The sequence below is a fragment of the Nyctibius grandis genome, chromosome 5 (assembly GCF_013368605.1).
Source record: "Nyctibius grandis isolate bNycGra1 chromosome 5, bNycGra1.pri, whole genome shotgun sequence".
In the NCBI taxonomy this organism is placed as follows: domain Eukaryota; kingdom Metazoa; phylum Chordata; class Aves; order Nyctibiiformes; family Nyctibiidae; genus Nyctibius; species Nyctibius grandis.
Genome location: NC_090662.1, coordinates 2,518,413 through 2,545,648, shown reverse-complemented (window position 1 = coordinate 2,545,648; position 27,236 = coordinate 2,518,413). Strand labels below are relative to the sequence as shown.

Below are 27,236 nucleotides of genomic sequence, written 5' to 3'. Positions count from 1 at the left end.
GCGTGATTTTAAAACCAGGCAGCAGCTTTGCTGAACAGAGAACTTCTGTGCGTTGCCTGGATTTGGTTCTGTTGATGGTACTGAGAAATCATGAAGGAAATTATCTGTTTGGGAGATGTTTCTGAGCTATGCTTATCAGTCGTATGATGGATTGGTAGATAAACCATCCTGAAGCTCTTTATCCTTCAAGAGAAAGGAGAAAGCAGAGCTTCTTCTCACATGCAACAAGGACAGAAGAGAGGGAGGCCATAGTTCAATAAGGAGCTTCAGTGGCAGTGCCAGCTTGCTGCTTTCCTGCCCTTATTGCTCATTTCTGCTCGCTCTCTTGTTCCATCAAGGCTATTTGAAGAATGGTGCTTGTGAACTGAGTCAGAAAAGTGGCTGTGGTCGGGAAGGGAAAGGAAGGGTTATTTTTAATCCAAGCAGATCCTTGTCCTGGTTGATGGTGCTCCTCTGATCACCCATGCAGTGAAGAGAGCAGTAGTCTGCAACCTAATGGAGGAGCCAACTGGTTGTGCTGGGCAGGAATTCCCAAAACTGGCATCACCAAAGCTGTCCTCCATTTGAGCCATGACCTGGTGGTGTTTCTCCGCCATCCCAACCCCAGGAGCTGTGTAAGGGGAGTGAAATGAAAAATATTGGTACCTCCAGAGGGGATTCTTTCAGAGGCAGCTTACTGTGTCCAAACCAGATTGTTTCTACCTTTTCAGGCAAACGAAAGCCTGTAAGCAGGCAGATTGCCTTTCCCTGCACACTGTAAATGGCTTTGTCTCTGAATTGTTGACACCTCCTGAAGAAATGGGTCCTCTGTCATTCCAGCGAGTCAAAAAGCTTGTCTGCACATTCCCATCACTATTCATCACTTCCTTGATTGGCATTTGGCTATAAAACCGTAGGAGTAAGTGAAGCTGTGGAAAATTACAAGTCGAATTTGCCCAGATTGTCATTTTACTTATTCACTGAATGCAAGCACAATAACATCAAGATGATGCAGTCTAGAGAGGAACGACGAAGAGTATGAAATATGTCTAGTCACAGAAATGTTTGCTCATATGCAGTGGGGATAATCAGCTTTGCCAGTGTTTTAAAAAATCTTCGGCGATAGTGGAAGAGTGAGGATGCAGAGCCCTTGAGGTCTTTGTGCAGTCCGTGAGTTTTTTGAGATTCATCGATTCAGTCCTAGCCTCCATCTTTGCCTTTGCATTTATCCTTTGTTTCTTGGCCCAGAAAGGTGCTGGAATGCCCTCCTGGCTCTTACTGTGATTTCTGAGCTGTCAGCATGGGACACCAGAGCTCCCATGGATGCAGCGCTGGGTGCTACAGGCTGAGCGTAACCTGCTACTGCAAATTTCTGGCCAGGCTAAATCTGATGGTTGGACTCAATGATCCCAGAGGTCTCTTCCAGCTTGATTGATTCTGTGATGGACAAGCTCAGTCTGATGCTAACAGTGCCAATGTTTTGATCCTAATATGCGTTTTATTCCAGTATTGTCATTTTGCTGCCCATTAATTGAAGTATTTTGTGAAATTGTATCAGAGGTGTTAGAATGGAAAGACTGTTAGGTCATCTAGGGGATCGAGTGCACCCTCAGTAAGTTCACAGCTGACACCAAGTTGGGCGTGAGTGTTGATCTGCTGGAGGGCAGGAAGGTTCTGCAGAGGGATCTGGACAGGCTGGATCGATGGGCCGAGGCCACTGTATGAGGTTCAACAAGGCCAAGTGTCAGGTCCTGCCCTTGGGGCACAACAACCCCCCGCACCGCTACAGGCTGGGGGAAGAGTGACTGGAAAGTGCCTGGTGGAAAAGGACCAGGGGGTGTTGGTCGATGATGGCTGAATATGAGCCAGCAGTGTGCCCAGGTGGCCAAGAAGGCCACCAGCATCCTGGCTTGTATCAGCACTAGTGTGGCCAGCAGGGCTAGGGCAGGGATCGTCCCCCTGAACTCGGCAATGGTGAAGCTGCACCTCGAATCCTGTGTTCAGTTTTGGACCCCTCACTACAAGAAAGACCTTGAGGTGCTGGAGCGAGTCCAGAGAAGGGCAACGAAGGTGGTGAAGGGTCTGGAGAACAAGTGTGATGAGGAGCGGCTGAGGGACCTGGGGGGGTTTAACCTGGAGAAAAGGAGACTGAGGGGAGACCTTCTCGCTCTCTACAACTGCCTGAAAGGAGGGTGTAGCGAGGTGGGGTCGGTCTCTTCTCCCAGGTAACAAGCGATAGGACGAGCTGAAACGACCTCAAGTTGTGCCAGAGGAGGTTTAGATTGGAGATCAGGGACAATTTCTTCACGGAAAGGGTTGTCAAGCACTGGAACAGGCTGCCCAGGGCTGTGGTAGAGTCCCCATCCCTGGAGGGATTTAAAAGCCGTGTAGATGTGGTGCTGAGGGACATGGGTTAGCAGTAGGCATGGCAGTGCTGGGTTAATGGTTGGACTTGATGATCTTAAAGGTCCTTTCCAAGCAAAACGATTCTATGATTCTATGATTCTGCTTTGAATTCACTGGGAAAATCTCCTGTACTGTCTTTTTTTTAGCCTAGACATTAGGACAAAGATCTTTTCTCAGTATCTGTTTGCACAGAGCATCATGTATTAAGTCTTAGCTCCTCAGAGTGCCATGTGAATGCTCCTGTAGCATTGATTTAAATGATAATAATTGGTCTGAGCCAGTTTTAGCCATTGATGGTAAGCGACATGGCTTATAAACTTTCTCAAAAATCTGTTCATAGTTGAATAGATCTCTCCTGAAAGCTTCAGAATAAAATTAATTGCTTGTCCAATTTTTTGTCATCTTCCCATTTAAGCAGACTTTTTTCAGTCTTTCTCCTAATACAAAGGAACATGATTTCTTCGCTGCTGATGCTACTTTCTCTTCCTCTTGGCGCTGCTGATGAATTGGGAGTAATTCTGCCATAACCATCACTGCCTGAATGCTGCAGTGGAGCCAAAGGGAGATGGGCCCTGTGGATACCTTGGTTATTAGGGTCATGGCTGTGATGGGAGAGCCTGGGAGAGCTCATTTCATTCTTACTTTAACCATCCAAGATATTTAAAACCTTGATATACAGATACCCACCTGTGTTCACAGACCCCACTCCTCAGCTAGCAGGGGCAGGACTAAGCATCCTTTCGTGTAAAGGTCCCTTCCAACCCAAACCATTCGAAGATTCTATTCTGTACAGTCAGAGGATCAGCATCAACTAAACCAAGGGAAGAGGAGAGATCCCAGTAAGCAGCAGGGATAGTGTAACTTGATGGAACATGGGAGCGTGTTCTTTTTGGACATAAAACAAGGCTGACAGCAGTGCTTGAACTACTCGGCAGCATCCCCTTATGAAAGCTGCTAAATTAAATATGTCCTGAAAGTTTACCACCAATTTTTGTACTGTGGTGGGAAGAGATACCAGTGCACAGTTTTCTTTCCCTCCCCAGGTTTTCTGTAACTCATTTGTTTAATTAAAAAGAAGAATCCAAACGTGATGTATTTGCAAAAAAAACCCTCATGCATATCTGTGTTGACAGTGATTGATTTTGTTGTCTTAACCCACCTCTCTCTCTTTTATGAATAGATGTCAAAAGGCAGGCTCAGATACTAGCAGAATCTCCCCATTAATATTCTGGTGGGGTTGGCCAGACAAAGGGACCTGATTGAGAATATTATAGTAGCTCGGAACTTGGCAAGGGGAGAAAGGAAAGGAAAGTCATGCCTCTATTCGTATAATTAGTTTTTAGAGCTCTGAAGGCTCTTTGGCACTGCTGCCCTTACTGCTTTATAAAGGTTAGCCTTCAGTTCATTCCTGAATCAGATATGTTGGTGATAAAACCCAAAGATGTTGCATTTCCAGGTTTGCCTTTGACGAGGAAAAGCAATGTAAAAAGAGTTTCAGATCTGGTCACTCTCGAGTTACAGCAGAAATTCTTGGCTTTCGGTGCAGCTCTGCAGCGCAAAGGGTGGCAAGGGGCCCTGTGCACCCGAGGGAAACCTCGTCTTCGGGGCGCTGAGGAAGGTGTTCTGGCAGTTCGGGGCAACACATTTGCCTGGAAACCCCACATTGGTCTGGAGATCACAGAATCACAGAATGGTTAAGGGTTGGAAGGGACCTCTGGAGATCATCCAGCCCAACCTCTGCCAAAGCAGGGTCACCCAAAGCACATTGCACAGGGTTGCATCCAGGCGTGGTTTGAATATCTCCAGAGAAGGAGACTCCCCACCCTCCCTGGGCAGCCTGTGCCAGGGCTCTGGCACCCTCAAAGGAAAGTAGTTTTTCCTCCTATTCAGATGGAACTTCCCATGTTTCAGTTTGTGCCCATTGCCCCTTGTCCTGTCACTGGGCACCACTGAGAAGAGTCTGGCCCCATCCCCTTGACACCCACCCCTGAGGTATTTGTAAGCATTGATAAGATCCCCCCTCAGTCTGCTCTTCTCCAGCTGAACAGCCCCAGCTCCCTCAGCCTCTCCTCATAAGAGAGATGCTCCTGTCCTCTGGAGCATCACACCACAACACAGATTATTCTGGTTACAGATCTGTGTTAGGTGGGGGATGGTGATTTCCCTCTCACCTTTTGACTCCAGCAAGCTCCTGAACACCAAACTTGGGATCAGATTCTCAGGCTAAAGTTAATGGAGCAATAAAAAAAAAAGCTTCTCAGCATTTCCATGTGCCACATGACATTTCCTTTCACTGCTTTTGTTTTTTTTAATGAGGATAACCCTGACTGCAGAGCGCTCCAGCTCACTGCTGCTTCCTCCCCTGCATCTCCCGTTCACCTGAGGATGCTCATTCTCACTTGCTCTGCATCAAAAGGAGGAGGTATATTCGAGCAACATGGAAGGATTTGTGTGCAACAGCAGATCCTTCACCAAACCATCCCACATGGCATTGGTCAGGACAGTTACACTATCCCTGCTGGTTATTGGGATCTCTTCTCTTCCCTTGGTTTAGTTGATGCTGGTCCTCTGACTGTATAGAATAGAGTCTTAGAATGGTTTGGGTGGGAAGGGACCTTAAAGATCATCTAGTTCCAACTTCCCTGCCACAGGCAGGGACACCTTCCACCAGACCAGGTTGCTCCAAGCCCCATCCAACCTGGCCTTGAACACTGCCAGGGAGGGGGCAGCCACAGCTTCTCTGGGCAACCTGGGCCAGTGTCTCACCACCCTCACCCTACCCTTACAGTTTTCCAATGTAAAACTGGAGTGTGAGTGCAGATGTGGGTCTGCTTTGGAAATGTGTCACTGTTGGACAAGACAAAAATGTCAGGCTTAAGAGAGAGGGTGGTGAGACACTGGAACAGGTTGCCCAGAGAGGTTGTGGCTGCCCCCTCCCTGGCAGTGTTTAAGGCCAGGTTGGATGGGGCTTGGAGCAACCTGCTCTAGAGGAAATGTGTCCCTGCCTGTGGCAGGGGGGTTGGAACTAGATGGGCTTTAACCATCTAACCTTCCAACCCAAACCATTCTATGATTCTATGATAAGAAAGAAGGGATGGGCAAAAGGGTGTCCCTCCAGAAGGCATGATGGGAGTGAGAAAGGTACCCTCCAGTTTTGGGTATATATTGGGACTGTGTCGTGGGAACCACTAGCTCACCTCAGCTCCCTTGGGGCATGTAGCACATCTCACTGCCCTGGGAGAGCACATCATCTGTCCAATGGCAGCAAAGACACCGGGGTACCCTGCAGAGAATGAAATCTCCTTTCCTCTTCATGGGATAAGGCGCACAGCTGATGGTGGGCGATCAAGCACATCTCTACTCCAAATGCAAAGCTTTGCTTAGCCCTGGGAGCAGGATGCAGAGTTACAGGAGCTAGTGGTCCAAGGCATGATTTTGCACCACAGTGAATTAGAAAGGCTCCCGTGAGCTCTTCCCCAGAGGGTGCTTGAGGGCAGGAAACTCAGAAGGTTGGTACAGAGCTCCTGGAACTGGTCACAGCTTGAATTACTTCAGCTCTTTCCCAAGGGATCAACGTGCTGTAAACTTCAGTTGTGTGAATAAAGCCTGTGCAAGCCCAGAAAGCAGAACTGGGAATGAGCTGGGACATTTTGCATTGGACCATCAAGTCCTTCCCTTGGTGCAAAGGGAGAGCCGTGATGGCAGAAGCATGGAGTTCAGGTCTTGCCTTGGGGTAGGGTGGTCTTCCCTTTTTCCACCTCTCTGGGCAGCCAGAAGGCACTGGCCAAGGTTTTCATCAAAAGCTGAGTCTCAGGTTGTTCCATCTGCTGTCTGGTGGGTGTTTTTTGTAGTGTAGGGTTTGGAGCTTTCCATTATTTCTATTCTCTTTTGCTGTCTTAGTGTTTCTCCTGCTTCATGGTCCTTCTCTGAAGCCTTCATGTTTTATGGAAGGCTTTTCCCTTTCTTTACCTCTTAGCTCTCCCTTCCATTCTCAGTTGTAGCTTTTCTGTCTTTCCTTGTTTCTTTCTCTCTCAAGAATAAAAGATCTCCCTCTGCAATTTCTCAGCCTCTATTTATTATATTCACAGTACTTTTAAAGGGTGAACAGATGATTTTGGAAGATTGGCAGCAGACTGTAGACCTTTTTTCCCCTCTACTGGGGGAAATACTGGGAAGTCCTCTACCAGGACTATGAATCTGAGTGTACCATAGGTGTGAGTCACTTACATTTGATGACAGTCTGCTCCTTTATATGAAATGGGTTTCTAGATCTGTCAAATTAGGAAGAATTTCTTTTCAGAAAGGGTTATTAGACATTGGAAGGGGCTGCCCAGGGAGGTGGTGGAGTCACCATCTCTGGATGTGTTTAAGAAAAGACTGGACATGGCACTTAGTGCCATGGTCTAGTTGACATGGTGGTGTCAGGGCAACGGTTGGACTCGATGATCCCAGAGGTCTCTTCCAACCTGGTTGATTCTGTGATTCTGTGATCTCTTTTTTTGGATCCTACAGGAAAATGTGCTTCATCATGAGCACAACTGATCCTAAATCCTATTGCTGTAGGGGTGTAAAATTGAGTTAGCACCTCGATCTTCACAGGGCACCTCCGTATTCGAGAAGTTTCCTTCTGCCTTTGCTGAAGGCAAAGAAGTTTAGGAGGATTTGGGCTGGATTTGGGGATTTTTTGAGGATTATATATATTCTGAACCTGAATCCAGGAAGAATCTCCCAGCTTCAGAATCATTAATCCTACAAATTGCATTGTCTATTGAAAGGAGCACAGCAATGCCCAACTCTGCCAAGGTGCTTTTTTTGGGTAGTGTGTGTGCCCCTAAACTGTGTAGCAGGGACAGAGGGGGAAGGCAGAATGGAAACATGGAGGTTCAGCTTCTCCACAAAGACTGAATAACAGCTCCTGCTTTAACAAGACTCTGTATCGCTACATCACATCATTAGAGCTCCACAATATACTCCGAGACACTTTCTTGTCTGCTGTGATAAATTGTATGATATAAACTTAACAAGACCAGAATATTCAAATAATTTTAAGCGAGAAGACGGCGTGTGATGTTGCAGCCTGAAATTGTCAATTAGCGGTGTCTGCTTTTTGACGGTGTTGCGACCTCTCAGCAGAGATTCGGAGCTGCCGGGGAGCGCTGGCGCCGATCGCGCCGGGCCCTCATAGAGATGCACAAATTGTCGTCGAGGCTTTGCAAATCCCAACGAACCTCAAATGTGGGTCATTTTTAGGATGGGCTGGATCTTCAGTCCTTTAAAGCCGACTGCCTTAGGTTGGCGGGGTGAATTTCTATCCACTGAGGATCCTTGGCAGCAGCTTTTCATCACGACTACAATGCTGTTGGGATGTGCTGCGAAAAGTGTCCTCATGTGCTGAATTTTTAAAATACCTTCAGGTGCTGAATCTTTGAAACAAGGGAAACGGCATCTCCTGCAGGAAGATGGCTGGGCTGGGTTTTATTGTTCTTGCGGCAGCAAATCATTTCAGAGGGCTTCTCCTTGCAGAAAAAGCCTGTGTGGGTTATTTGTTTTGGTGCTTGCACGATTTTTTTTATGATTGTTGAATAAATTCTGGTGCAAGACGAAGCAACAAGCCACCTTTTCTCTCTTTCTTTATAAATAAGAACGTAATGGGAATTTCTCTGAATTAATCAAGGGGAAACCTGTCTGCCTGGGTAGTTTCTATATACAGTTTTTAAGCACAATCTCCAGGCTGACTATGGCTCAGGTGCAGAAATAGAAAACAAATTGGTTATACAAGTTTCTATACGACATAAATACATAGAAAAATCTACTGATCCAAAAGAAGCTGCAAAGGTGCAATGAAACTGATGCAAATACTATCATGATAATCTTTCCATTATAATATGTATAATAATTTGAGACTGTATATATAATACACTATACATACCTTAAGTGCTTTATAATAGGTAGCATATTGAGTTGTTATATGGCAAGCTTTTTACCCAGTAATTTTCACTGACATTTTCGTGGATGTTCAATTTAATATGGTTTTGGTACAACACCATGACAAATCAGTAGTCCTTGTTTTGCCAGCTCTTCCTAGAGCATTTGCAGCTTTGTCCTGTTCACATTTTAATAGCTGTTTTTAGGGTATTTCCCCTACAGCCTCAGCTCTTAGTTGCAGTTTAAATCCATTTTGTTGCTTCTCCTCTGCAAGCATCCGATGCCCAGCAGAAAGCATCCCTCCAAGGTCTGCGGTCCTGGGGAGTGTGAGAAAGGACAGGAGGTCCTCCTTGGGTCACTGTGTTCCTGGGGAGCTCCAAAGGAGATTCCTTGGTGTTCCCCCCTCCTCCTACAGCTCCACGCACCCTCCCGGTGAGCCTTTTCCTCGGCGTTATTTGACGAAGGGATAATTGATGCTAATTTCTTGGCAGAGAAGCAGTAAGTGAATGTAAAGCTGCTGCCAAGGGTACATCAGAGACCTCCTTCCTCATTCTGCTGTATTGATGTGGACACTTGGCTGCTTTTCAGCCCTGCTCTGGCATGGTCAGAGTGCCTTAAACATAGCACAGGTCATCTTGATTTATCACACATGCTCTTCCCTGGCCTTTCTTCCTTCGCGTACGAGTTTCCCGTCCTCTCATGTATATGCTGAAATAGGGATGAGGGGAAGCCTCGTATATTATCATCAGTCCCTCTGTTTCCAGTCAGTTCAGCTCAATAGGTAGTTTAATTTTATTACCAGCTCATCCCTTAAAAACATCACTAGCACTCTTGGTTGCTGGAGGAGAGGAGGAGGAAGGCGGTCTGCCTGCAGAAGACTTCTTTGGGGAACCAGGGCAGCGGCCTCTCCCCATCCCTGCTGGTACCATGCCAAGGATTTTGGGCCCCTCACTACAAGAAAGACACTGAGGTGTTGGAGCGAGTCCAGAGAAGGGCAACTAAGCTGGTGAAGGGTCTGGAGCACAAGTGTGATGAGGAGCGGCTGAGGGACCTGGGGGTGTTTAGCCTGGAGAAAAGGAGGCTGAGGGGAGACCTTCTCGCTCTCTACAACTGCCTGAAAGGAGGGTGTAGCGAGGTGGGGGTTGGTCTCTTCTCCCAGCTAACAAGCGATAGGACAAGAGGAAACGGCCTCAAGTTGCACCAGGGGAGGTTTAGATTGGAGATCAGGAAGAATTTCTTCATGGAAAGGGTTGTCAAGCACTGGAACAGGCTGCCCAGGGCAGTGGTGGAGTCCCCATCCCTGGGGGGATTTAAAAGCCGTGTAGATGTGGTGCTGAGGGACACGGGTTAGTGGTGGACTTGGCAGTGCTGGGTTAGCGGTTGGACTTGATAATCTTAAAGGTCCTTTCCAACCAAAATGATTCTGTGATTCTAAGGATGCGCTACGCATCCTATACAGTATCTGTGACAACAGCGTGGATCTAAAGCTGACACATTGCTGGTCACTGTGTTTGGAAAGTAAAAAAAAAATACAGAAATTAAGATGGTTTAACAAAGGGAAACAAAATGAGGTGCTTAGTTAATCTGAGGATTAAGCTAGCACAGGCGGCCTTCTCTGACAAAGCGGAGATTTAAGAGTGAATGCTATTGCAGTGCACACAAACCCCATGGGAATCGAGACTGAAGGGCAATGAACCGGTGTGGCTCCAGCATCAGATACCGGTATAAGGAAGAGGGAGCTCCCACAAAGAAACAGCTGGACAGTGAAGAAAGGCAATTGAATTTACTTTATTCACAGTGTAGTTGATATACGAGATTAATCTCCCTCTTGAGGGTGGGTATATGCACAGCTGAATTAATCGCAGGAGAGTGGAGCGTTGCCTTTTGTTACAATTTTGTAAAACACTGTTACGAACCAATTAGTTATGAGGTTTTCTTACTTTCTAAAATGTGTCATCTCCATGGCTGGAAATTTCCATCTTTGGAAGCTCACCAAAAGTTGCAGGATCTTTTATTGTTCTCAGAAGCTTTGGGAAACTCCGAAGCAGAAGTCTAGAGCACAAGCGTGATGAGGAGCAGCTGAGGGACCTGGAGGTGTTTAGTCTGGAGAAAAGGAGGCTGAGGGGAGACCTTCTCACTCCCTACAACTACCTGAAAGCAGGGTATAGTAAGGTGGGGGTCGGTCTCTTCTCCCAGGTAACAAGTGATAGGACGAGAGGAAACGGCCTCAAGTTGTGCCAGGGGAGGTTTACATTGGAGATCAGGAAACATTTATTCCTTGAAAGGGTTGTCAAGCGCTGGCACAGGCTGCCCAGGGCAGTGGTGGAGTCCCCATCCCTGGAGGGATTTAAAAGCCTTGTAGATGTGGTGCTGAGGGACATGGTTTAGTGGTGGGCTTGGCAGTGCTGGGTTAATGGTAGGGCTCAATGATCTTAAAGGTCCTTTCCAACCAAAACAATTCTATGATTCTAAGCTTCGTAGGTAAGGTAGGATGGAATTTGAATTTTCAAAATCGTGGTAATTCAAATCAATGGTACCCACTGAACCATCAAAACCTCCTAAATTAAATGTAGAAGGTGGTTGCAGGTCTCTTTGTGTGTGCTGGCTCTGTCTTAGATACACACTTACAGATACAAATGTGAGGCGTACTGGCTGAGAAACTCTATGGGAATCAAAGGTCTGAAGATGCTATTTTAATGCAGGTGTTCAAAAGAACAGAGTTAAGGTTGGATATTCAGTTGATTTGAGTTTTTAGATCTTTACTGTTAAGTGTTTAGCCTTGCAAATTTAATAAAGACAAAGAAAGGCATGTAGTGAAAATTCTCTCAAGCAGGCATCCAGAACACAAGTGAAAATTTGCTTCAGGGAGACGTTTGCTAAGTGCAGGTTTGAATTGAAATTACAGGAATCCCAAAACTCTTCAAAGTTATCTTCTAAAAGGGAGTTACCTTGCTGAAGGTTGTCTCTCAGTTTGTGTGAAAGAGTGAATTGGGGTTTCTGCAGTCAAGGATATGTATTAAAGAAAACAATTAAATGTATTTCCTGCCCTTTTGATGCACACTTCTGTTGTTTTAGAGCGAGTGGAAGAATCGCATTGATCCAAACAACATTTTAGAGTATAGCTTCCCATAGAAGACCTGATTTGTATTCCTCCCAAGAGCAAAAATAGGAAATACACCATGCTTTGTATGATATAGATTTTTCCCAGCCTGACTGAAAGCACTGTGTTATTCATGCACAGGCTATCCATCCAAAGAGGTGCCAAAAGCGTTTCTCGTTGCACGTGGGAAGGCAGAAGAGTTGTCCCTGCAATGAAACTGCATTTGTAATGGCAGTTGTGGGCAGCAGCGTGGTAGTGACTCCTCATTTAACAACTCTCAAATTGTGGTTCCCAAAATCGTGCTTTTTCTACAGCATTTTGTATTGGAAAGCCATGTTAAAGAAGGTAGAAATGCACCAAATGTTTCATTTCTTACTTTTTTGAGTGATTGTTGCAGTTGCCAGTGGGATTTGATAGTCTTAAGTCAACAGGAGTGGTTTGGCGGGACAGAAAGAAGCGTATCTATGAAATGTCTTCTGCTCCACAGGAACCAATGAGTATCTTTGAGTGTTTGTAGGTGGGTAGAGCTAAGTGAGGTGTTTCATTTTTGCTGTAGAAGTCAGTAACGTGTTTTACTTGAAAGAGTGATCGTGCTTTACTAGGTTTAGCCTAGCTGTGAGGTTGTCCACCCAGTTCAATCTTGTATTCACCTTCAAACACCCATTTGGACTTTGGGTGAGTTGCTCAGTTGTCCTCACTCCCCAAAGCTTTGTAGCCTCTTATGACTAAGAAATGCCCAGTCAGGGAGGCTTGTTAAGGGCTTTCCTGAAGTTCAGAAAGGATTTAGTATATTTTCAATAGCCAGAGCGGATCAAAATTAACCTCATCCTGTGGAGAGGAAGAATGGCTGAATTACCACTGCCATAGTCCACTGGAGCTGGAGATGTTCCTCTGTCTCAGTCCTCAGACACGGCTAACAGATAAGGATTCCTCCCAAACCATAGTGTGCGGGATACAGCCTAAGGCAGCATATTTTTTATTGTCAAGCAGAAGAAAATCCTCGAAGAGATTTTTTTAATGAAGGCTATTTTTATTTTTTGCCTTTAATGAATTCAATTGAGCAATTTAAAACCATTTCAGGGTTGTTGTTTTTTTTTTTTCCTCAAGTGACAGTGAAGTCCCACAAATCTAGGGAGATGCTGGCGATAAAACTGCTTAGATAGTATATAAAGTGCCACTGATGGGGTTATTTTGCTGCAGCTCGTTGCAGCTATTATGCTCAGCAGCATGATTCCTCATTGTAAGTTCATAAAAGAGCTAATGACAGGAAGTGGAGATTTGCAAAGTTGAATGGAAGTGGAATGCAAATTTATAACAAAAAGAGCAACTAATGATGGGAAGAGTGTACTGAGGACCATGGTAAATGTGCCGTCACTTCAAGGCTTTCAATGCAATGCACTTGGTTTCAGCCAGGAGCTATTGTAATTAGATGTAGGAACAGTGACCTGATTTTCTCCATCCTAAGGGTACACAAAAAGTCATGCCGGAGGAGAGCTCCTTTACCTGTAAAAGCAAGGAGAATATTTGCCATGCAAATAGTTCTGGGCCATAACCAAACAAGCTCTTTGTGGGGACAAATATTGGGAAAGCTAAATCCGAATGCAAAAGGTGGAACATGACAGCGGGGTGAGCAGTTACACACCTTCAAAGAACTTTTTCAGCTTTTTGGGGTGTCTCCATTTAGCCCGCACCCAGGGCTAAACAATAACCCATTGTTCTATCACCCAGGACCACTCCCAGGCTGAGAAAGGGAATTGGGAAAAGGAGGGAGACTCATGGGTTGAAATTTAAACAGATTTAATAAAATAAAATAAGAAAACCAATAATAAACCAATAAATAAGAAGGGCAACAGCTGGTGAAGGGTCTAGAGCAGAATTCTGATGAAGAGTGGCTGAGGGACCTGGGGGTGTTTAGCCTGGGGAAAAGGAGGCTGAGGGGAGACCTTCTCACTCTACAACTGCCTGAAAGGAGGGTGTAGAGAGGTGCGGTCGGTCTCTTCTCCCAGGTAATAAGTGATAGGATGAGAGGAAACGGCCTCAAGTTGTGCCAGGGGAGGTTTAGTTGGAGATCAGGGACAATTTCTTCACGGAAAGGGTTGTCAAGCACTGGCACAGGCTGCCCAGGGCAGTGGTGGAGTCCCCATCCCTGGAGGGCTTTAAAAGCCATGTAGATGTGGTGCTGAGGGACATGGGTTAGTGGTGGGCTTGGCAGTGCTGGGTTAACAGTTGGACTTGATCTTAAAGGTCCTTTCCATCCAAAACGATTCTATGATTCTAATATCAATACTAATAAAAAAGACACAAAGTTATAGTCAGCCCATAGAGTGATGGCAAGTCGCTCCAGGGATCACAGCCATTGAGAAGAGAGGAGAAGGAGAAAGAGGGAGGGGAGAGCGGAGCAAAGAGCCCCCCCTCCCCCCAAGCTTTCCCATTTATAATGAACCTGACGTTAATGTTATGGAGTACACATGTGGGCCAGCCTGGGTCAGCTGCCCTGGCTCTCACTGCTGATGGCCTTGATCACCATCCCACAGCTGGCCACAAACTGAAACAAAAAGTGACAGAAAATTGATCTTGTAATTTTATCCCCACAAAACCAGGACATGGGGGTAAACACGTTTGTCTTGGTCATAATTTTTCACCAGGTGCGATCTCTGTGCAAGTGAAATAATGCACGGACTGATATTCAAAGTCATTTGTTGGTCACTTTGTCATGATAAGCCATCAGGTTCCACAGGAGATTTCTTTTGATAGATGTGTGAAAAAAATGTGAATCAGGGATTGGAAGAGCTGATTTACAAGGAAGATTATGAGTACTGCATGTGTGTTATTTATCCATATCCCAGGGAGACACAGAATGCACCTACATGTGTCAGCAAGGTGTGAATGCTGGGTGGAGGGAAGAGGTGTGGGAGTTGATTGGGGTGAAGTTTGTAACTATGAGGAATGAGGTGAAACTCAGAGATTGTAAATGCAGGGAGAAGAACAGAAAAAAACCTCCCTGAGACAGAGGTGTCATGAACTGCAGAATATTCATTGTAAGGACACTTCAAAAACTCTACCAGGCAACGTTCTTGAGATCCCATGCTGAAACAGTTCTACACTGGCTGATTTGACCTTCTCCATGGTGTAACTGGTGTCTCCCCATTGCTATCCTGCGCTGTATTTCTGAGGGTGACTTTGGTTTGCATTTCAGGGCTGCTTTTGGCAAAGAGTCAGAAGTTCTCATTGGCAACCTGGGAGATAAACTCATCCCTCAACAGGAGATCCTGCGGGACGTCAGTGACCTGAAGGCCTTGGCCAACATGCACGAGAGCCTGGAGTGGTTAGCAGGTCGCACCAAGGCAGCCTTCTCCAACCTCTCAGCCACCCAGAGTAAGTAGCTCCCATGGGAGAACCTTTGTCTTAGAAATGGAAACCAGCATAAATATGCAATTTTAGTGGGAGTGGACATCTTTTGTTCTTGATTTCAAAGCCGGTTTATGCCAGAGGGAAGTAGAAAGCAAAGCAGCTCCATCTCTTTCTTCCTAGTGAATGCTGTGGTGTGACATCTGCTCAGACTGTGGTGGGCACCACATGGGGGTGCCAGGAGCATCACTTCTAGCATAAGCTCTGAAGGGTTGGTTGAGCTTTTCAACAGTCCCTGCTAATGACATTGCACAGGAGCGGGTATCAGTGCCAAGACAGGTTTCATTTTCTTTAAAGCATCACTAGATCACTGAATATTTAAAAATATATGTGTATTATAAATTCAGTAGAGAAACCGAACAGCTTTTAATGAGGAATACCCTAATGTGGATGTCACTGGGGCGCTGATGCTCAGCCTGCAAAGGCAGAAGCCAGCCCTTGGTGAACCAAGGTGCCAGGAGGACAGAGACGAGGGAGCCTGGAGACACTGCTTCTGCTCCTGGCTGTCAAGGATTGCCCGTGCTGCCTTTGTGAGATCATTTCACTTCTCTGTGCTTCAGCTTTCGCTCCTTCCCCCGGGGAATAGTGATTTTTTTTCTGTCTGGAAAGTGCTAGAGATGTGATTAGTGTTGCTTCTCTTCTTATTGCTGTCATTGGGTTGTCTACCCAAACTACCTGAAGGGAGGTTGTAGTGAAGTGGGAGTCGGCCTCTTCTCCCAGGCAAATAGCGATAGGACAAGAGGACACAGCCTCAGGCTTCACCAGGGGAGGTTCAGGTTGGACATTAGGAAGAATTTCTTCTCAGAAAGAGTCATTAGACATTGGAATGTGCTGCCCAGGGAGGTGGTGGAGTCACCATCTCTGGATGTGTTTAAGAAAAGCCTGGACATGGCACTTAGTGCCATGGTCTAGTTGCCATGGTGGTGTCAGGGCAATGGTTGGACTCGATGATCCCAGAGGTCTCTTCCACCCTGGTTGATTCTGTGATTCTGTGATTCTGTCTGCATGGGATCACATTCAGAGGAGGGTTGTGGCTGTGCCCCAGAAGCAGAGCTCAGAATAAACAGACCTCAACTCTGCTGCTTTCCACCGACGCCTTTCCACATTAGCTGGCAAGGAGTCACCTATAGCTCAGCTGACATGGGCTTAAGCTTTTCCTAGGACCAAGGGTTTGGGTCTCACCTGCCTACCGAGACATTCCCAATAGCTGTCCTGTGTCACAGGCTGACCCTGGGGAGGTGGCCTTGCATTTGTCAGAGCACTTAGGATTGCCCTAGCTCCTTGTAATAAAATACTGGGTGTTTTACAAATATTGAACATCCCTTGTTGTCGAGGGGTTGTATTAAATGCAGCTGCCTCGGGTGTGGAAGGAGACATCTACACTGTGCTGTAGATGAGGAGCAGAGGAGGAGAAAAGCATTGCATTAAAAAAATCCACACAGTTTGGTGGGATCCCAGGACACATGGGGACGTAGCGAGGATGCACAGCATTTCTGCAGTTTGTCACGCCCATACGGAGCAGAGTCCTGGGGGAAGGTGCCCACAAAGGAGCAGGACTGTGGGTATTTGGCATTGAAAATCACCTTAGCCATCTTTTCTGGGGAAGTGACAGGGGAAATTTGCTGGTGCTAAATAAAGTCATAGTGTTATATCTCCATGAAAATAATTGCCTCTCTGGCGAGTGACAATTCTCCCTATGGCTTATAACTGGTCTAGAGCAGGACCTTTCAACTCTTTACTCAGCTGTCGATGGTCAGTTTGTTCAGATCCAGAAGGATAATTGAGATTATTATACAGTCAGCTAACAACTAAAAACCCAAAATACTATGGGTGTGTATATATACGTAGTATATACTTATATATAAATATATATATATAAGAAAAAAAATACTGCATAGATATTCCCATAACCCATACTTCAAGTTCTCAATACCTGAATAACAAGAAGAATTGCTGTGCTCTCACAGGATGTAATATAGAAGATTATTCAATGAAAAACTAAAAGAAAACAAAACCCAGTGGAAAATGCTATCAAAGTTCAATAGCCAAATATTTATTCACAGAACTTGAGTTACTGGGAGAGTTCATGGGGCTGAGGGGCTGTGCTCTGACAGTCAAAGTTGTTAAAAATAAAACCATCATTTATAATTTCGGTTCTAGTTGAAACTCAGATTTTTTAATAAATCAATATTTTCCAAACATAAAAGGGCATGAGCGTGACTTTCAGGCTTCCGAGAGGACGTTACACACAGCACTGAATAAACATAAAAGTACGACATGTAATATTTCACTTGGCAACGTCCTCCTGACAATAAAAATTCATCTTCCTTTGTAATAACTTTATACCAATGCACTAAAATGTCTGTACACAAATGCCAGGAGTATCTGAAACAAGAGGAAGAACGAGCAGTGTTAGAAAATTATAGAGGCTGTTGACCTCATGGTTATAAATGAAACGTGGTGGAGGATATCTCATAAATGGAACATCAGCAGAGCTGACTGTGATCTATATGGGAGAAGTAAAAAGTGATGCCATGGGGCAGAGGTGGTGGTAGAAGTCAGATGTATTTACAAATCCAGCAAGTTATGGTGATATACAGGGAAGTGCAATTCTGGGGAAGAATCCAAAGAATAAATGACAGAGGGAAAATGAGATGAGATGTCTCTCTCCATCCCACCTGGACAGGGGGACAAGAGCAATGCAAATGTGCTCGGACTCTGCTGGGAGGAGGAAGAATTAAAACTATCTGTTGTTTCAAAGATTCATACAATGTTAATGCCGTAACACTCAACTGTCATACGAGTTATTCTGTTCTTTTCTGTTTCTGAGCATCTCATTGCTGGAAGCCGCAACATGTTAATGAGCATCAGGGGAAGGGAAGGAGGGAGGAAAGGAAATAACTGACCAATAGTAAAGCTAAATAAAAGCGTTCTTTGCCACGCACTGAAGCTCACCAAATTCAGATTCAGATCACCATGAGTGCAGTCAGCTTTGTCATTTCAACATCATTAACTTTAAGACATGCCCACGTGAAACCCAGGCATTCCAGTTCAATGCAACTAGAGCCCGTGGTTCGTCATACACAAGCCAACGGGCTGTTGGTCACCCAGCTCTCATTATGGGTAGCTGACTTTGGGCAGATGGCAGCTGTGATATTCCTTTGAGCAACACTTTCTTCTGCTTTATTTTTCTCCTCGATTAGACGCTACATTGAAGTGTCTATGCTTGAACAAGAGCGGTAATCTCATTAACTGGTAGCAGTGGTGGAGTTTTATCTTCCGTGCTTACCACATGTTGGGCCAATGCATGATGAGAACCCACGTCCCAGTCTTTGATCATTTCTCTTTTCTGTCCCAGTGACTTGAGATTAAATCTTAGTCCCATCCAGGGTATCATCAAAGCGCTTGGTGAGGGATTGCGACCAGAATTTTTAGCGCAATGCCAGAAATACCGTAATGTCCAACAAGTCCATGACATGGTGGTGGTGGCCCTGTATTCTTTCCCTGTAGAAAGTCAGTTGCTTCTTCCAGCAAAGCTTCCTTGGCTGCAAATGGGCAATTTATAGGCATAGCTGTAATATTCAGAAACCAGAAAGTAGAGCTGGGCAGGTATGAACGTGTTTTGGGAAATCCTAAAAAGGGGGCTGCCTGTTGGTGGCTTTTTGGTTAGGCTGTCAGAAGCCTCCTTACTAGAGATAAAAATTCAATAACCTTTTGCTGTGGATGTGCCACAATTATCACTCATTTAAAAACAGTCTTGCTAATAGAGTGTTTTATCATGCTGGGCAGTCTCTGCATTCTTCATTATTTAGTGTTTGCTAAGCTGATGGCTCTTCCATAGCTCTTCCCTTATCTGCGCTCCTTCAGAATTGGATTTTATATTTTCCGAACCAGTCAGATATGACAAAGTCATTTTCTTTCTCTCTTGTCTTTTGAGGGAATACAAACTTCTTTTTAACAATAACCATTTAAGGATTAAAGTTGCTGGAAGAGGATGAATTAACTGAGGAAGTCAAGTAAATTTTAAATCGGTTATGTGTGAAAATGGAAGTAAGGTTTCTTCTCCTCTTCCTCTCCTGCTTCTCTGCCTTGTCATGTGCAGATATAACATACACTCATCCTTTTCCCTTGCTGGAGCTTCAGCCTTCTGAAGCCCTTTGAATATTTTACAAAGAAGGAATTATTATGCACAATGAAGGAGTTGGGACAATCTTAAGATGGTTGCCTGCTGTGTGTAGGTAGGAAGATGAAAGATCAGCCATTAGCTTAGCGAGTTGCAGCTCTCCTTTTAAATTCAGCCGGCTGTCGGCATCTCATGACTTCAGATCGTTGTAGTCAGCAGTTAACGACTGACTGGCTTAAACCTTGAGTTTGAAATTACTTTCTCACAGAGCTCACATGAAACAGGATTGTCTTTCTCTTCTAGATGGCTTATGGGAAGTAAAGTTTTTGCACGTGTACCATGTGTCCATGTATGTTTCTAGATCAGTAGATACCCTTACATCCACCCAAAGGTTCGCTCAGTGTATCGTGTTCACTTTCTGTGTGTGCTCTCTCTTTCTTGTCCTTAATGAGGAGTATTTTTAATACAATTTTAGTACTTTAACAGTTTTTTTATCTAGAAAAACAGGATTCCAGCAGTAGCCTCAAGAAAGACTCTCCTCTCTTTTCCTTGTCCACAAAAAACAAAATATCTTTAGAAAAGGATCCTGAGGCTTGATATTTAGTCAGAGTAGGGAGGTGCATCAAGGAGCCCCGAGAGGAAGCGTTGGGTCAGGAGAGTATTGAAATCAAGGCAGAAATGGGAAAAAACTCTTGAGTGTTTTTATTGTGGGCTGTTTGTTGGCTTTTTGTAGCACCCCAGCTCCTGGATTCATTCAATTGGGTGAGGATCTTACTGTATCCGAAAACCACACACATACATGCACACTCACCCTTTTTCTTGGAGAAAAGCTGCAAAAGAGTGAAGGACTGAAAGCATACTGTTTTTTAAAAACAGACCTAAACCAAGGCAAGTGTAAGGTCCTGCACCCAGGGAAGAATAACCCCATGCACCAGTACAGACTGGGGGTTGACCTGCTGGAAAGCAACTCTGCAGAGAAGGACCTGGGAGTTCTGGTGGACAACACCTTCCCCATGAGCCAGCAATGTGCCCTCGTGGCCAGGAAGGCCAGTGGTGTCCTGGGGTGCATGAGGAAGAGGGTGGCCAGCAGGTCAAGGGAGGTTATCCTTCCTCTCTACACTGCCCTAGTAAGGCCACACCTGGAGTAACTGTGTGCAGTTCTGGGCCCCCCAGTTCAAGAAAGACAAGGAGCTACTGGAGAGATTCCAGCGGAGGGGTACGGAGATGGTCAGAGGGCTGGAGCATCTCTCTTATGAGGAGAGGCTGAGGGAGCTGGGTCTGTTCAGCCTAGAGAAGAGCAGACTGAGGGGGGATCTTATCAACACTTACAAATATGTTAGGGGTGGGTGTCAAGGGGATGGGGCCAGACTCTTCTCAGTGGTGCCCAGTGTCAGGACAAGGGGCAATGGGCACAAACTGAAACATGGGAAGTTCCATCTGAATAGGAGGAAAAACTTATTCACTGTGAGGGTGGCAGAGCCCTGGCACAGGCTGCCCAGGGAGGGTGGGGAGTCTCCTTCTCTGGAGACATTCAAAACCTGCCTGGACACAACCTTGTGCAACGTGCTCTGGGTGACCCTGCTTTGGCAGGGGGTTGGACTGGATGATCTCCAGAGGTCCCTTCCAACCCCAACCAGGCTGGGAACCACGCTCTCCATGTAGGAGAGATGCTCCAGTCCTCTGACCATCTCTGTACCCCTCCGCTGGACTCTCTCCAGTAATTCCTTGTCTTTCTTGAACTGGGGGGCCCAGAACTGGACACAGTTACTCCAGGTGTGGCCTCACTAGGGCAGTGTAGAGAGGAAGGAGAACCTCCCTCGACCTGCTGCCCACACTCTTCCTCATGCACCCCAGGACACCATTGGCCTTCCTGGCCATGAGGGCACATTGTTGGCTCATGGGGAACTTATTGTCCACCAGAACACCCTGGTCCTTCTCTGCAGAGCTGCCACATCGCACTGTAATCAGTGGTTTCCAAATCAGAGGCCTCAATCTCGTGTGGGGCTGTGAACCAGCCAGATTTCATTGCAGAAACACTGAGAAGCAAAATCACAACAAGGACACCAACAATAAAGCTTAGCAGTCACTGGATTCCCGTGTTTATATTGCAAAAAGAGCATGGTTCTTCCCTGGCAGCTGGGTCTGGGTATGAACACCATCAGGATGCAGTTTGGTCTGTTAGTGTGTTTTTAAGGTGTTATAAAATGAGGGGATTTATTTAGGGGCATTGCGGGGCGTGCGAGGACGGAGTTTGGCCCTTCTGAAGTACTTAAAAGGGCATTCAGCCTCAACTTTTTTATCTAGGATGCTTCCAAAGCAGGTTATTTGCTGCTGTTCAGGGGTGCTCTCGCCCCCAAATCAAAGGGCAATGTGTGGAAGACATCTTCACCACTTCTTCTGCAGATGGGCAGCACTTCACCCTCCTGACTTGCAGCAGTTCGAGTGAGCTGCGACTTCATTCAAAAGCAAGGGGGGAGAAAAAAAGGTTTGTGCTACAGCTTTTTACCAAATCGTGCAGCTGTCTGTCACTACCTGGCTCTTATTAATGATCATACTGAGCATTTGCATCGCGTTTTCCAGCCATAGACCTCAAAATACTTTGAAAAGATTAGTGAAGGCCATTACAGGATCAAGACTATCATGGACCACTTTGCACCCGGAGGGTCAGCCTCCCCTTTTGCCTGGCTCTGTAGGCCTCCTCATCCTGAAATAGGCTTTGATGGCTGATAGAAAGCATCCTGCAACGCTCAAGAAAGTGATGCCTTTTCAAATGGATGGCGGAGCCCCTTTATACCACTCCGCCAGAGTAAAGGAGCTATAATTTACAGTCCCTTTAAGGCCCCTTTCTGCTGCCAGAGTGGTGTAAAGGGGGTCTCGGTACAAATGAAAATCAGGCCTGATGCAGTGGTAAAATTGATGCCTTTCATTTCGTAGTCAGGCCACACAGCGGTGGTGAACTCAGGCAGGTCTTTGTGTTTAACCCTGGTGTTTCTAATGAACTGAATTCAGCTCTTAAACGGGGCTATATTTCTCTCAAGTTGGAGCTTATTTTTTTTTCTGTCACTGAACTTGTAACACATCTTGCTGTATCGATTGCTCGTGGGGAACTTTTTTTTTTTTTTAGAGATCTATTAATAGAGAACCTTATTTAAAAGCCAGATGAAAGATGATCAACACATGCCTGACCTCACGTGGGAGAAGGGCTTAGTGAATGCTGTTGATTTATTATTGCAAGAAAAGTAAATTTCTTTCTAAAACAGAAAAAGCTGCGAATTTCTAACGAATGCAAAACATCTACCATTAACTTAAAACGATAAATCTTGAGTGCTTGTATTACTTGATGAATATCTGTTGCTTCAATATGACTTAAGTCTAAATGAGAGCTTTCCATTTTAGCTTCTTAAGCAGTCTCATTTTCCAATACTTTCTTTTTTTCTGTTCCACAAACTGAACAGTTGGTGCTCTTCTGCAAATTCTCAAAACCTGGTCAGATCCCCTTCTCAGGTGCTCTGAACCTTCATAATACGATCATCCGTAATGTCTTTCCATCTCATAGCTGTGCACACGTCATCTGAATGGAGATCTGGTGTTCTGGGGTGATCCCTTTCCACCTCTGCCTCGCAGACTGTTTGATCAGGATCACTTTAACTCAGTTTGTGTCTACGGGGTGTTTTACAGATGAATGCGAGTTCACCCTGTCCATGCCCTGAGCTGACCACAAGGTACATGAATGTGGGCAGTCCTGCAATAAGCTCAAGATGTCAAGCCCTGCACTTGGGTAGGGTGTATTAATTTGGCCTGGGAATGGTTGGTTCAAAATGGTGTTGGACATCTTTATTCAGACCTAGCTGGTTCAGAGGAGAACCAGAGAAAGCCAAAAGGAAAAGGTCCTCTTGGGCATCTTATCTGCATTGCCGTGGCTCAGATCCACACAGCTCACTCTTGTCAATCCCACAGCTCAGCCCATTCCTGTGCTGACATCTCTGGGATGCTGCAGAGATGACCAGTGTCATCTCCTTGCTGCTACAGACCCCACCATTGTCCACAGCATGCTTGGGGCTGGTATTTAATCAATAAATGAGATACTTGCCTTGAGTCGTGGGTTTAGCCAAGTGGGACTCCTCTTGAGCAAGGACAGGGGAGCTTTGCCATCCTCAGCTACAGTAAAGTGTGGATCTGTCAAGTCCAAACCAAACCATCTGTGATGACCTGCTAATTAATTGCCATTTGTAGTTTTAATAGAAGCTACAAATGTATTTACACTTATGTAAAGCTGCTACAAACAGGTTGGAGACACCTAGCTAATATTGAGACTTTGGGTTCAGCAGATACGTCATGTCACCTGGAGTTTCTCCATACTGAATGGTAAAAGTATAGTGGGGGAACCAGTGTCAGAGTGCAGAGGCCTTTCAGAAGACATTTGGAGAGGAAATATTAAGTATCCATCGATATCCTGATTTAGATTATTTATGAGCCTTTTATCAATGACTCCAAGAGCCATCAGCAATGCTATGATATGTTGTCTCCCAAAAAGCCTCCAGATTGAACGGATTGATTTAACATATCAAAAAGGGATTATTTTTTTCCCCTCTAAGTGCCAATTCAGCAAAATTGTTTTGGATCTGAAAGCAAAGCTGTGTCTGTTGGTCTCTTAACACCACCTGAAGCTGACCAAGAGCTGAGCAGAGCAATTCAAGCAGCGAACAAGAGTCCAGCTGGTACCATCTTAACTGAGTTGGCTTTTGGAGGACTAAAACCATGGAAAATTTGTTTGGGACAGCAAAGTGTTAGGACTAACCTTCAAGACCATCAGGGAACTGCTGACCTCATGAAGACAAAATAGCTGTTTTGGTAAACCTGAGCGTTAACACGTTCTTTTGTTTTGTTTTATAATGTTGGCGATAAAATTTCATAGCTTAAATATGGGTCTGCTTTGGTGGATCTCAGGGAACGAAACCACACAGTCACCAGCCAACTAAAAGCTCTTGTTTTCTTGTCAAAGTGATCTCCTGGTGCCTTTCAGTGTCTTTTTTTCCCTTGAATGTCTGCAGTGAAGCCGTTCTTATGGATTAGTGGTTGCAGCTTTCCCCAGCCTCAAGGCTTTACATCAAATATTTAATGGTTAGAAAATGAGACGTCGTTTTTCTGACCTGGATGCTCAGCATTTGTGGTTCTTTATCTCACACAATAGACACACCACCGTGATGCAGTCCCAGTATTGATCTGGTGCCACGGGGTCAGCACTTAGCTTACCATCATGATTACACTAATTACTCTTGTTCTGTCTTTCTTTCCTCCCACCCACCAGCCTTAAACGCAGGGGATTGTCATGTAAATAAGTGACCTAATTAGCAGTGCTTCCAAACCATTTTACAATGAGGATCCCTCATGAGTAATATCAGCAAATCAAGGTTTTTGTGGAAATAACTCCAAAGAGCCTGCTGTCCACTCCAGTTGGTTCAAGGCATTAGGATCTGTTTGTCTCGTCTGAAGAAAATGGCTCATTGGTGTCAAAGATTAATAGCAGTAAGTCCACCTGCTTCTCCTTGGTTTGTTAGAGGTGACAGCTTACTATACTGTGGAAGGGGCAAAATCATTTTCAAAACTAGTTGACCGGGCTCGAAAGTATGGTCAATCATTGACGTCACCAGTGAGACACTTTGCCGTGGTGCGTGGGCTGTAGGACCATTCTGATCTAAGCAACATTTATATTCGTATGGGACTTGGGGGAAATGACTCAAATAAGCAGGAATTGTGGAGAAGTCAGACTATGAGTCTGATGCAGCTGATGCAAAATGTAACTAATGTTCCTGCTAATGTTAAGGTCATCTTTTTCCTTCTCTCTTTTCCTGTGAGTGGATTCTGTGTGTTTCCCATTCTTCAGCCTACATTTGAAAAGCCTTTGTAGTTCCCATGGATATTCATATTCACACCTTCCTCTGTATCCTCCTGGACAAGACTCATTCATTCTTGTTTGTCTTCCAGCACAGACCTCCCTGCTGCTCCTCATCTTGCTTTGCAAACCGATCTGTTAAAAACAAACACCCCCCGAAACACTTCTGTTATTGTCAGCACTCAAAAAAAGGATCCTTAAACTGTCTACTTAACTGTATTTATTTTCATTACACTTTCTTCACCTTGTCCCTACCTCTTGCAGAGAAGACTAGTTTTGCTCTTGGGCATCAGGACACTGACTGGCTTCAGGATTTCTGTTCTTTGCTCTTCCAGTGAGTCCAATAGACTGGGAGGTTTAAGGTGCTTTTAGAAATGCATCCCTCTCAAGACATCTTCTACCCAGAGATATTTTGCAATAATGTTTTGAGGGCAGGTATTGGAAAGGTGCAGCTCAGTATCATGGAGGACTCTGAGGAAAGAAAGGAAAAAGTTAAATTTATGGTTGTGTTTGCAAGGGAAGTTATGTAGAATCTCAAGATGGTTTGGAGCATCACCCCCTCTTTCCTGGCCCAGTTGACCAGTCCCTTAGCAAAACATTCTGATCCCTCAGTTTTTAGTTCAAGGCTCAGTTATGCTGCTTTGTAAGTGTCCTAATACCAATCACTGATTTTTCTTTTCTAGTTCTGAGGAAGCCTTACATGCAGGTTGACAGCTTTTTATGGGTTGGGGTTTTTTTTTATATTAATCCAAGCACATGGCCAAAGCTCATCTTCCTTATTCTTCTAGCTGCCAAAAAATTACTCATTTCAGTTCATGTGGGACACATCCTAACAGCAGTGTGGAGAATCCTCCATGAAGTCGGTGCATAAATGTCTGTTGTTCCCCTCTGTCTCGGTTCACACCATGTGAATTTTTCAGTAATTTTCACAAATGCCCAGCGTTCCTGCCCGATGCTCGGCAGTGAGTTAACAGCAGAGCCGGCACGCTCTGAGTCAGATACCATTGAAATGTCATTAATTTGATGATTCGTACATTATGTTTATCCTGAATGCTGTGAAGCATTCTTTATTAACAGTTGAGCTAAAATCATCTCCATCAGCTCTGAGGACACATTGCCTTGTACAAAGCAGCTGGCCTTGAGGTTTTCTGTTTTCCTTCCACTCATTTTTGCTCATTCATTCACACATGTTGACAATTTTTAAAGGGTCTTCTCCACCTATTGAAACCAGTGACAAATGGGTAAAGAAATTACTTTGGGGGTGAATTGACGGAGCTGGGGTTGTTTAGCCTGGAGAAGAGGAGGCTCAGAGGTGACCTTATTGCAGTCTACAACTACCTGAAGGGAGGTTGTAGTGGAGTGGGAGTCGGCCTCTTCTCCCAGGCAACTAGCGATAGGACAAGAGGACACAGCCTCAAGCTTGGCCAGGGGAGGTTCAGGTTGGACATTAGGAAGCATTTCTTCTCAGAAGGGGTTATTAGACATTGGAATGTGCTGCCCAGGGAGGTGGTGGAGTCACCATCTCTGGAGGTGTTTAAGAAAAGACTGGACATGGCACTTAGTGCCATGGCCTAGTTGACATGGTGGTGTCAGGGCAATGGTTGGACTTGATGATCCCAGAGGTCTCTTCCAACCTGGTTGATTCTGTGAAATGTTTCTGTTGACTTCATTGGAGCTGTGATTTTTTCCTGTCTTTAATGAAAATTAGGTGAAGTACGTGGCTGGTTTTGTCTAACCAAGTACAGAGAAGGATGAGAAACACCAAACAGGCAAAAAATACTTGCCATAACTCAAAAGCAGATGAATGGGCTTCTACTAAGCTTTCTAAATCAAGTCACTTCTGAGCTAATAGAATTCAGCCCAAGAAATAATACTTCTGAGAAGGGTAAGGAAGGGGAAAGTTGCGTTATAAATCACTGAAAACAGAAAAATTTATCACAGAGGTGTTTTTATAGTTGAAGAGCACTGGAACAGCAAACCCTGGACTTTTCAAAGAGTTCCTTCCATATTGAAAGCCTTCCACTGTGATAGCTCTCCTGCTCTTAGCTGCACCTGCACAATTTTGCTTCCTTCAGGGAAATAAATCTTCTCTTCACAGTTTTGTAAATGAACCAAGAGGTTTTGGGTTTTTTTCAAGCCTTTTCCAGACTTGAAGTGCTTTAAGAAAAGTGTTGAGCAACCAAACCTTTCAGTAGGTTATTGTAAAATGGAGCTAGAACGTCCCGCCACACTTTTTGCCCTGCCCCTCTAGCTCAGAGATACCTTTTTTTTTTTACCCCCGATAAACCCTTTCCTGAGGCTGCATATTTGCAGAAAGTAATGGAAAACAAACCACTTTTAGAGGAGTTATTGCCTTTTTAAAAGTGCTAATTTCCTTATGAAATTTATGCCTGCCAGCAGAG

At 45.1% G+C, this 27,236-nt stretch overlaps 1 protein-coding gene across 1 annotated transcript in view; it reads left to right on the top strand.

The window, feature by feature from the left end:
• The window catches only part of EXOC4 (exocyst complex component 4), a 481,536-nt gene that overhangs the window by 403,297 nt on the left and 51,003 nt on the right, over positions 1-27,236 (top strand). Inside the window, exon 14 of the mRNA XM_068401273.1 lies at positions 14,607-14,785. Coding sequence (XP_068257374.1) covers positions 14,607-14,785 — 179 coding nt within the window. The remainder of the gene's footprint in view (positions 1-14,606; positions 14,786-27,236) is intronic.